The sequence below is a fragment of the Oncorhynchus kisutch genome, linkage group LG27, assembly GCF_002021735.2.
Source record: "Oncorhynchus kisutch isolate 150728-3 linkage group LG27, Okis_V2, whole genome shotgun sequence".
Taxonomy (NCBI): Eukaryota; Metazoa; Chordata; class Actinopteri; order Salmoniformes; family Salmonidae; genus Oncorhynchus; species Oncorhynchus kisutch.
This window is the reverse complement of record NC_034200.2, coordinates 6,029,964-6,042,446: the sequence shown is the minus strand read 5'-3', so window position 1 is coordinate 6,042,446 and position 12,483 is coordinate 6,029,964. Positions and strand designations below refer to the sequence as shown.

The following is a 12,483-nucleotide window of genomic DNA, read 5'->3' as shown; positions in this document are numbered from 1 at the left end:
GCTGACACTGCTTCCAGAGGCAGTTTGGAACTCTGTAGTGAGTGTTGCAACCGAGAACAGACCATTTTTCATGCTGTATGCGCTTCAGCACTCGCCGGTCCCGTTCTGTGAGCTTGTGTGGCCTATCACTTCGCGGATGAGCCACTTTCCACTTCACAATAACAGCACTTCAGTTAATCGGGGCAGCTCTAGCAGGGCAGAAATTTGGCAAACTGACTTGTTGGAAAGGTGACATCCTATGACGGTGCCATGTTGAAAGTCACTGAGATCATTCTACTGCCAATGTTTGTCTATAGAGATTTAATAGCCCTGTGCTCGACTTTATACACCTGTCAGCAACAGGTGTGGCTTTATACACATACATTTGTGTATATAGTGTATAGCAACACAAAACTTGTTTGGCAATGACTTAATGTTTTGTTATTATTATTTGAGTGTTTAGTTTTACCTAGTGTTATTTTATGAGGCAAGCATTTCAAGCAGTGTAATTCTGGCTGTTACTATGGAGTCTTTCCACAAGAGGGGGCTATTGTACTTAGATATAACACTTCAAACTAGAGACCTGCACAGGTCAGTTTATTGGAGCCGCCGCCACCCTGTGCCGGCCACCTCAAGTCTGAGCCCCATCTGACATCAGGACAGATTTTTTTCCGCAATCCCATCCACCCACATAGAATTGTTCTGAGAGCCGATCCGTGACCCGCCAAATTAACATGCATTTATTTAATTGTTTTTACGACAACAGCGTAGTAGGCTTTAAGGCTATTCCCATTCCCTTCATGAATTAATTTGTCTATTCAACATTTGGATAAAAGGAAACCTTGCCATGAATTAAGAAGAATAAAATCTTATTTTCACAATGGGATGCTCAAATCCCTTTGAAAATAAGCCTTCTAATTAGCCTTCTTCTTACCTAATGAAAGCCTATTGCCGACAGAAGAAAACAGTTTTATATTCAATATTGTTTAACTAATCAAGTAGTTTAATTGAAACTAATTAAACAATTCCAAAACTCTATAGGCTGCAGATTTATTTAGTAGGGGCATTTGCATCTCAAAGGACCCATGAGCACCAACATATGAAGTTCATAGGAGCATGTCAAATGAAAGCTATTTTTTTTGTCTATTTTTTTATATTAATTAAGGCATATATACATTTCCATCCTAAAAATTAAGATTAACCAAAGGCTTTGAATTCTGAACTGTTTTTTTTACTGAATTCAAGCTTGCTTATGAGTTAAAGTGATTAAAACTCTGCTGTTACCAAATCGGTAGCAGAATGACAGAAAAATCTGTAACAGAATTACTGCAATTGATTTGGATACAGTGGGAAATCATAGTAGTCACAAACCACAGGTTGGTCACCTGCTATGGTCCAACCAAATGTGATATTTTTGTGATTATTCTAATGAGCTCCGCCAGTGTGTGAGGGAATCCCCTCCTATTTGAATGGCCTGTGGCCCACGTAAAACCTTTCCCGGTCAGAGGAATAACGGAACCTTACAGAGTTCACACACACACACACACACACGGAACTTTATTGAAAGTACAGAGAAAGAGAAATAATGAGTACTATACATGTAATAACTTGGGTATAAACAGTGCAACAGTGCAAAGTCATGCATAGAGTAATGACCACAATAGCTCAAGTAGTGATAATGATAAATAGAACAAAGAACTGTAGAAATGTAAACATAAACATGTTACCTGAACAGTAATAACATTACAGGGAATAGATAATAGCAACTGCTACTAACAGTAACAGTAAACACACACAAATCTCAACCATAACAACAATAAACACTACCCACTTCTACCCACGCATTCCATGAACATACTGCGATAAATCCACCTCTTATCTGTGCTGAAGGAAAGATCATCCGGACTGGGTCCATTTATGGGGATGCAAGAGCATGCATCGGGCCTGATTAGACAGTGCAGGATCAGCTAGATGTCCTTTGCCAATCAGAGGTTGTATGATCAGCTCATGTACAGAGTTTCGGGCAAGTGGTCACCAGCTGATTGGCTAAGACCACAGGGCTGAATACTGAACAATATTTCCTCACATGAGAGCCAGACTCAGCAGAGCCAAACAAACAATTGCCACAAAAACCCTGTAAATTAAAGTGTGCTGCAGCACCCTCAGCAGGGGGGGATTATCTACACAGTGTGTGGAATAATACCTACAAATGCTAAAGGATATTGCATATTTATATATTTGTGTGTCTATTCAGGATACATCTATATTAATAGAATGATATGCATAATTATGGATATGACTCTGTATAGTACAGATCAGGGACCTGATTACCGTAATTCCATTTCCGGAGGTAAATCCACTTCACACCTACTGTAGTTCAATAACCAAAATATTTTCCTAACTCAAGGTGTCATGTCATAGCTGACACCCCATTAATTCTGCAGACATCTTTGAATCTCCTTCTCCATCCAAACCGGGCATTTCACTCGGACACCACCTGTTTCCACTAAGGTGTATTTCAGCGTTATAACACCTTTCTTTTTATTGATTCTGTTACGTTAGCCAAGTGAGGAGTCAGGGAAAATAAACTTTGCTATGTATTGTCGTGTGGCAAAAGGGAACATAAGCCCTGCACGTGGACAGCACCACACAAATAGGCTCCCAGCAAACATGTCCACATTGGCACGATGTGACCCAATGCGGGCTAAAATATTGACCCCATGTAGGCTGCCAACATTGGGCCAATGTGCCTTTTCTATTTAATAGGAATTGATTTACTAATAACAATTTAACTCAATACATAAATGTAATAATTTTCAAGCCCTGAATGTACTTGGGGAAAGTGATACATTGTATCAGAAAGACAACGAAGTTGTTACTATCATACATATATTTTTACATGAGAAACTTAAGTTTCTCATGTCACATGCACTTTAGGTATTTTTTTTTTTTAAGACATCATTGGTAGGGTACAAGATTATTTTTTTAATCGGCATCAAACTTTCACACAGAACACTTAGCTGCAATATGTTAATTTTTGGGTGACCTGACCAATATAACAGAAGTGTGTGTTATAGATCTGTAATTCTCATTGTAAGCAAGTGTAAGAAGCGGTAAATCTGTTCTGTGTGCACCATTTCTTTGCTTCCTATTATGTTTTTGCATCTTTTATTTGTGTACACCAGCTTCAAACAGCTGAAAATACAATATTTTTGTTTATGGAAAATGTGTTTCACAGCAGTTTAGATGGTACAAGGATTCTCTACACTCTACTTGCTTTTTTTGTTACATAAAATTAAGCAAACTATTTGAATTGTAGCAACCAGGAAATGGCAGAGGGATTTTCTTTTAACTAGAATGACACTCAGTAATGGTTGCAAAAAAGAACTGTGTGCAAACCACACACAAAAATATTCTAATGAGCCCCCGCCTGGTGTGGGCTAGACCCTGTTGGGCTTGGTGTGGGCTGGCCCCTGTTGGGCTGTTGTAGGCTAGCCTGTGTTGGGCTTTTGTGGGTTTGGTGTAGGCTAGTCCACGTTGAGCTTGGTGTGGCTGGCCCACCATGGGCTGGTGTGGGCTAGTCTGTGTTGGGTTTGGTGTAGGCTAGTCCACGTTGAGCTTGGTATGGCTGGCCCACCATGGGCTGGTGTGGGCTAGCCTGTGTTGTGCTGGTGTAGGCTAGCCTGTGTTGTGCTGGTGTAGGCTAGCCTGTGTTGTGCTGGTGTAGGCTAGCCTGTGTTGTGCTGGTGTAGGCTAGCCTATGTTGGGATGATATGGGTAGCTTGTGTTGGGCTTGGTGTGGGCTAGCCATGCCCACCGAATTCCCACATGGGGCCAATGGGGTCATGTTTGCTGGTCTACTAATGGAGAGTTTCATGCTTCCCTCCCTCGATGAGTGGCTGGTAACCTAAGCCTAGGCTATGTCTGCCTCACCACTCACATAGCCTAATGGAATACACAACAAAATATATATATATATATATATTATCTTCAGTGCTGAATCTTTACTATAGGACCTAGGCGTTCAGAGGGACCAAAATCTTCCAATACGTTGTATAAATAAAAACAAATCTAGTAAATAACAGAAGACATATCACTTAATGCACCCGACATGATATTGTCTGTAGTCGGGACCATTCTAGTGATATTTTTTATCACGTTATGAATGAATCAAACCCATCAAAAGGTGAGGCTCATGGTGCTGAAAGGACAGCGACCGTAATACCGGTGCACTCCATGGCACTGAAGGAGAGACCATTTTGGTCAAACACATACATGGCTCACAAACAGGCAACCGCAGTCACACACAGCATCAAATAATGTTCAAGATTATGCATCCCATTACTCCAGTTGGCCCCATGAAATCATACAAATACAAAAGCACAATCATTTCACGTCCAAAATTAAATTAACCAACCAACTATGACTTTCCATTGCAAATATATTTTAATCACGTTCATCGCACTAACCGGTGATCTGAAGTTTAAAATGCAACAATATTTCACAGTAATTATTTTCAAAGAGATGTGCCACTCACCAGATGATAATTTGTAAACAAAGTTTGAATGTTAGTATTGAAATAGCTGATGCTAACAAATTAGCAACATCCACCTTGAAGTTGATAACAGCTGCTGCAGCCGCCATCGTCACTCTACAACACAAGCTAGTTAACGTTACTTGCTGACAATGTTACATGCGCTGCAAATTAAATGTACACATACAAGTTGTTCAATAATTTCAGCCACACTGCTCTCACGTGTCAACGAGTGTCTGCAGTCAGGCGCTGAAATAGAACTTGGTTCCATTTTTTTACGATTGACGCACTGCAAGTACTGTCTCTCCCACCTTGGTTTTTAGGAGCTGTAACGTGCGCTGAGAGTCGGGGAGTTCAGGGAGTGAATAATATAATTCATAACTGAAACATGACCAACGCACAGCCATGAAACTGAAAAAGAAACAATGGCGCCTGGGGAAGGAACCAAAGGGAGTGGCATATATAGGGAAGGTAATCAGGGACGTGATTAGAGTCCAGGTGAGCGTAACGATGCTGACAGGTGTGTGCCATAACGAGGCCGGAGAGGGAGCACAAGCGACAGGAGCATATACCCACGTGGTGTAATTGAAAGATGAACTGAGGTCCACACTCCAGTCCAGTTGTTGGCGGTAATGCACCTTAAAGTTGGTTGCCAACCGCCATATAAAGTCCATAGATGAAGAAGAAGACTGAAGGGGGCGAGGTTACTAGAAACAAACTAGGTTTCCCCTTTTATCTGTGGATTAATTGTCGGAGTAGAGAATACACTATTTTGTGTGACTCAAAATGGGTCGATATTTTACAAAGATCCAGCAAAAGAAGGATCTTGTAGATTTCAGGTAAAATAACAACAAAAGGTTTATATCCCAGGACAAATGATCAAGCAACAGCAAGCTAGCTAGCTGAATGTCCATGAATGTTTCATAAGTGTTTCGACCTGTCCCCAAATTAATATAGTTGGTTCAGAATTAGTTTAGATATTTCAAACTGCGTGTCCTGATGGACAAAATCAACATGCGAGAGATGGCGCAAGCGGGCGAATGCGCGTGCCCGATGTAGTCAGCATGTTAGCGTGGGAAGACTACTGCTTGCGACACTGATTATTTTCTCCTGCATGCTCTTACATTTGACATTTTTGTCATTTAGCAGACGCTCTTATACAGAGCGACTTACAACCTATTAGTGTATTGCCGCCACCTACTGTATTTGCTGTTTATCAGCCTGCTATTCTGTATTATAAATTCATTACCTCTTGCGCTCAGACTAGTGAGGTGTGTAGGCCTTGGAGTCCTAGACATGTCCTAGACATGTCACAGCAACAACAAAAAACGGTCCCACTCATTGCAAGTATAAATGTAATTGGTTCATTCCACTGTCACTCCAAAATTCTACTCAAATACAGTTGAATGGCAGAGGCCTTCTGTCCAGCTTCTTTCTGAAGGCCTAGCCTTCAGATCTAGCTAGATTTTTCTACCCAGAGACCACCAAAAAAAATCCTTACTGGATTTTGTCTATTCAGTATTAACCCTTCTCTTTCCAACACAAATTGAGGAGATTAAATCAGAAAATGATTTACAATTATTGTAAAATGAAATAGAAATTAAAACATAATTTGATCAAAAATAAAATATTTATACATTTTTATAAATCCTTAGGCCTTCTCTGATGTTCTAGAAGGCCCTGATAGTTCCCCACTGATCTTTATTTAAAATGTTTCCGACCCACAATATAATTGTTCTGAACTGTGAGCCGACTCGCGGGTTGGAAGAATGTTTTCATTCCACCCGCGAGCTGATTTTTTTGGTGGGTCAACCGCGGGTAACCATGGTTATCCGACCCAATACAGGACTCTCTTCAAACCTACCACCACACACAACTGATATATAATTATTTTAATACATTTTCCAGACATTTTTGTGAAATGTGAAATACATTTTGGATAATTTATGATGACTGTCACATGATCAGTGGCATGTCAAGAGGGTGGCCCAGGGTGGCCACTAACACTACTAACACAGAGGGGTGCTGTTTGCCTCACTCGGATGCTTCCTCCGGTGAAATAGATTCAGCCTCTTGCGAATTGAAAGAAAATTCTGAAACACTGATAGACACAAATGAGAAATCAATTGATAAGTTTGTTTCTTTTTTTATTGCAACCATTTTTGGGTAAGCCTTTGGCATCCATAAATGCACATCACTTTGTAGGCTGAATGTCATTACACAGTGTTTGTAATAGATTCCATTCAAATGGCGGATGCACAGTGCACTGTTTGGATGCTGGACTTATTTTGGAGTAAACAAACGTACGCAGGTACCTACTTATCCTACTATTGAAGTGATTTGTTTGACAATCAGATTTAAACACCACGACATGTCTTTACTATAAAGCCTTGCATACATACTGTAGGAGGTCCCATAAAAAAAAATTTGAGACCCAGGGCCTTCTGAGTGGCACAGCGGTCTAAGGCACTGATTAGTGCTAGAGGCATCACTACAGATCCAGGTTCGATCCCGGGCTGTGTCGCAGCCGGCCGCGACCGGGAGACCCGTGAGGCGGCACATAATTAGCCCAGCGTCGTACCGGTTAGGGGAGGATATTCTCGACTGGGATGTCCTTGTTCCATCACGCTCTAGCAGGCACATCCACACATTGGTGCGGTTGGCTTCCGGGGTAAGCGAGCAGTGTTTCAAGAAGCAGTGCGGCTTGGTGAGGTCGGGTTTTGGAGGATGCATGGCTCTCGACCTTCGCCTCTCCCGAGTCTGCACGGGAATTGCAGCGATGGGACAAGACTGTAACTACCAATTGGGGAGAAAAAAGGGTAGCAAAAAAATTAACAGAGACCCTCGAAAGTCACGGTTTAATTAGCAAATTTTGAATGGACCTTTCGAGTGAATTTTCTGCTGTATGTTAATACCCTTATATAAAATTCTGACCTTTAATGCAAATAATGCATCAAGAGTTTTGGAATTGATTCATTTGAACAGGGAAATGTACCAAACCTAAGCTGAAGCATTTGATGCATTGATCCTAAACTTGGACTGTGCCTCACCTTGGCCACCTCATGCTAAATTGTCTGGACACACCACTGCACATGATATAAGGTGAATCCCAAATGGCACCCAATTCCCTATGTTGTGTACTATTTTTGACCAGGGTCCATAGGGCTTTGGTCAAATGTAGTGCACTATATAGGGAATAGGGTGCTATTTTTAACGCACACATATTTACTCTAAATGATTAAATGTATCCCTTCTTTCTTTGTATTATACCAGAGGCCTACGACCCAAGCGGAGTGGAGAAAGTGTAGAGCGACTGAGACGCCCATCATCTTTTTCCATCGGAGGTTTAGATCCCTCCAACACTGTGACCTGGCAGCCCACTAGAATGCCTTCATCTTATCCCAACACAGAAATGGCCTTCTTCTCCGACAAGAGCATTGTGTACACCCTCACCCTCGGCGTTGTTGAGTACTATGAGTACCAAGTGTCCCACTGCCAAAAGGGAGGTGTTCCCCCACCTAGGGGTAGCTTCCAACTAACCCCCCTCCTCCCCTTTACCTCCCCTCAACCCATCCTCTAAATGTGTTTCTACTAGTATGCGGCCCAAATGGCACCCTACTTCCTATGTAGTGCACGACTTTTGTAACCCTACTTCCAATGTAGTGCACTACTTTTGACCAGGGCCCTTTTTGACCAGGGCCCAGAAAGCAGTGCACTACATAGGGAATAGGGTGCCATTTCAGACTGAATTCCTAGTCTTCTGGTAGTGGCTTGTCCTTTCTCCTTTCTTATTCTACCCTCCCAGATTCTTTTCATTGGCAGACATTATGCAAATCTGTCAAGCGTATAACAACTTAAAATATGTTGAAATTGAATACAGTTAGTTGACTCATCGTTAACATGCTGTATGATTCTGTTTGTTTATGGGCGAGCTGTTTAGATATAAATGTAAGTCCTTATGTTTTACATAACGGATACATAGGGAGAATATTCATCATAAAAGCTGTTCCATTACATTCAGTGTCGATTACACCAAAATAGTTACATTGTATTGTTATTATGGAGAGTTGAGAAGAAATATATTATATTGGACGTCAATGTCTTTGGCTCGAGAACTGTTTTCTTTTTCAGATGAATCGATCAATCCATCAGTCTATTATTATTTTGATACACTGTGGCCTGTCTGTCTCGTCGCTTTCCCGCATACTGTAATCATAACCCATAAAGCTCTTCAATGAAGAGTCACTCTATACCTACCTATGTGGCATAATGGTAAATCAGTGATATGTATTCTGAGGCATTGGTTCTACAATTATAGGGGGAAGGGAGTTGACTAGCCTGAGTGTCAGTATATTTGTGCTATCATGTCACTCATTGGCTTTCATGGTTGGGATCAATTCCATTTAAATTCCAGTCTATTCAGAAAGTAAACAAAATGTTTTAAAAAAATAAATAATTAAAGTTTAAAATAATTTCAGTGTACTTCCTGAATTGGCTGGAATTGAAAAGAAATTGACCCCAACCCTGTTGGATTGACAATGAGCATTGGACTTGTCAAGAGCACAAACAAATCTAGGACCAGGCTAGTAGTTGCCATCTGTATCCAGATGTGCATGTATAAGCTGGGTCAGGATATATAAGACCATTCTGGGTAGTTAACTTAAATGTTGTAAAAAATCTGGTGTATAGCTCGATTTCCCAGGTCATTTCAGGAAGCAATAATGGCATGGAGTGTGGCAGTTTGAGTTGTAAACAAGAATTATATGGACAAGATAGAGCAATATTGCCATACAAACAGCTGTGGCTTAGTCAGTGGAGCTGGGAACCATTGTCAGGAATCTCGTTGTATACTTACCCAAATGCCACCCTATTCCCTATATAGTGCAATACTTTTGACTAGAGCCCAATGAGTCATGGTCAAAAGTAGTGCACAAAATAGTCAATGGGGTGCCATTTGGGATGTAACACTTCCCGCAGCAAAATGGAAATGTGTCAGAGTATACTGGGTGTGGGTGGGTGCTTATTTCATTGAAAATATCAGTGGCCATACTTGTGTATCATGTGAAGAAACTATGGCCGTGTCTGAAATGGCACTATTCACTATATAGTGCACTACCTTCGACTAGGACCTATAGGGCTCTGGTAAAAAGTAGTGCACTATATAGGGAATATGGTGCCATTTCAGACGCAGCCTACATTTCACTGAATATTTATTTTTGTTATCATTGAATTGTTAATCAGTTTGCATAATGTACAAAATAAAGTATATTTTAAATATTTTAAGAGGTATTTTGTATTTAACCATTATGGTTTATTTCTGCATACTTTGATCACAAGTTGAAAGTATCATAATGTCTGTACAGTACCATAATGAGAGTATATAATTTTCTAGTGCAAAAAAAACATTTAAGAAAATAGATTGACATAAAGAAGGATGACCTTACAAGTAAAGCTGTCTGCCGTGTGCCTTGATCACACGGTTGTTCTGTGTAGTGACAAGATGAGGGTTTATCTTCTTTCTGAGTATTGACTTGATGGGAAAATCTGGTTGTGCCATGAGTTCCTATTTGTAGTGCATTTTCACATGAAAAAACAGTTGAACATTTGATGTTGGGCATTCTTTATTATATTTGATCCATCGCAGCTGTGTTCTTATGTTTATGGTCAGCTGTGACCTGCAGTGTTGTGGTCAATTCCATTTGAATCCCGGAACATAATGCTCAATGCTGGTGTATGGAAAAAATGTGGAATCAGAATCGTAGTTTCAGTTCACTTCCGGAATTGACCCCAACTCCGCTGACCTGTCTTATTTAGTTTTTTTATGTCTTCCAAGCCAAGTCACATACTGTTGTTTTGTTGCTGATTCATAGCAACACGTTTACAAATTTAAAATAAATCCAATATTTTATTATTGCAACTTAACATTTCTTTATACATTGAGCGACGTTTGAGTTTCAGACAGCTGTCAATGATACAATGGTTAGGGAAGGATGTATAATGCATCGATAAAGGTGCACATTAATGTTGTTTTCCTATTTGTCAAAGGTGAATACATCTACTGCTCAATCCCAGTTTTATAACGTATACTTTAATGTAGCATTATTGCGGCTGAAGTATTTCATTGACTTAGAACTTTATGCTACGCTTAATATATCTGACCAACATATTTACATTTTTTTAATAATCATGGCACCTAAGGCAATTGTGTGCATTACATTATTCTTAAGGCAATGACAAATAATTACTAATTGCACACTGTTACATCATTTTAGGTGTTACAAACAACTTATTCTGGTTCTGCCACTTCTTAAGCCTGAAAGGTAGCAATGTTGACTGCATACTTATATAGTGACTGCCCTTCACATACTTTTCTCTTGTTGTAATATTTTCTATTTTCATAAGAGATTTAATTAAGAGCTTTTTGTACTCACTGACATTTTTTTCTTACATGAAATGCAAGAGAGAGGAGGATTCTTTTTTTGTTGTTGCATACAGTATATTTGCATTTGGTACTCTCCAGTAGTCAAAACGAACGAATGGGCAACCATTATCTCTCAGAATTGTATTTACAAAACTATGCCAAGTATTTAAAGGCAATTTTTTTAGTAAAATCCAATGGAAAATCATTCATTTATTTTTCATTTTAAAGCATTTTATTTGCTTTGTATTGATGAATATGAGCATAATACATAGTCAAATGATTGTGCTACTGTTGTATGACACTGCAGTCTGATTCATAAATAAACTCCTTGCATGAAGGTTGTCTTTGTGATCAATCAAACAGTTTTGTTCTAGAGTGTTAGTTTAGATACAGTATCGTGATGTCCTTTTGCCAAACATCAAAACGTTGTACTGTACGCTGTCACGTGCTATTCCCACCCGGAAGCGGGAACTATGGCATTTTCATCCCAAATTGTCCCACTCACTCTTTAACAGTGACGTTACTGCCCTACAAGCCAGTGTTAACTCTAGAGACCTAAATTCTTGTGTAAATGGTCAGCTGCTCGATTAAGTTCTGGGTCCATACGTTTTAAGAGAAGGGATCAAGAGATGCTAGAACGAGGAGCTCCACCCTCTCTCTTTGCAAGTTACGGGCTGAATGTTCCTCCTCTTTTGATATTCGAAAGATGCTAACACCTGCGAAATTGTGATATGTCCAAATAACCAGTGCTAATAAACCTAAACACCGGGACTACACTGCTCGTTATCCCACTCATCACGCTCCTTCCCCACAGATTATACTGTACCATTAATTATGTTTTACATAGATTTGTCCACGAGAGATTAACTCTAGAGGGCTTCTTGTTAGTTTGTTTTTTTGGGGCTGAGAGAGGAGATAGCTTTTCCTTCTAACGCAATAGTTCATAAAATATAATAATACTATATAAAATACTAATAACTTCCAGAGTAATGTAGCAAATACAGCAGTTCAGTCAATAGTCAATCAAAGATATTCACTTCTAGTAACCTATAACAACAATTAATCTTGCTATCGGCAGTACACCTACAAACAGTAGCGGCATCGAACACCTTTAGTAAAGACCGACATACAGTACATTCGGAAAGTATTCAGACCTCTTGACCTCTTTTTTCCATATTTTGTTACGTTATAGCCTTTTTCTACAATGGATGAAATATTTTTCCCCCTCATCAATCTACATACAATACCCCATAATGACAAAGTAAAAACTGATTTTTAGAACTGTTTGATAAATTGAGCTCAGGTACATCCTGTTTCCATGGATCATTCTTGAGATATTTCTACAACATGATTGGAGTCCACCTGGGGTACATTCAATTGACTGGACATGATTTGGAAAGGCACACACATGTCTATATAAGGTCCCACAGTTGACAGTGCATGTCAGAGCAAAATCCAAGCCATGAGGTCGAAGGAATTGTCTGTAGAGCTCCGAGACAGGATTGCGTCGAGGCACAGATCTGAGGAATGGTACCAAAACATTTCTGCA

The 12,483-nt window shown here is 39.9% G+C and overlaps 1 protein-coding gene across 1 annotated transcript in view; it reads left to right on the top strand.

Moving 5' to 3' along the window:
• Positions 1 to 11,265, top strand: part of LOC109871472 (junctional protein associated with coronary artery disease) — a 30,520-nt gene extending 19,255 nt beyond the window's left edge. Inside the window, exon 4 of the mRNA XM_031807315.1 lies at positions 7,787 to 11,265. Coding sequence (XP_031663175.1) covers positions 7,787 to 7,821 — 35 coding nt within the window. The 3' untranslated portion in view covers positions 7,822 to 11,265. The remainder of the gene's footprint in view (positions 1 to 7,786) is intronic.
• The last annotated feature ends 1,218 nt before the right edge of the window (positions 11,266 to 12,483 follow it).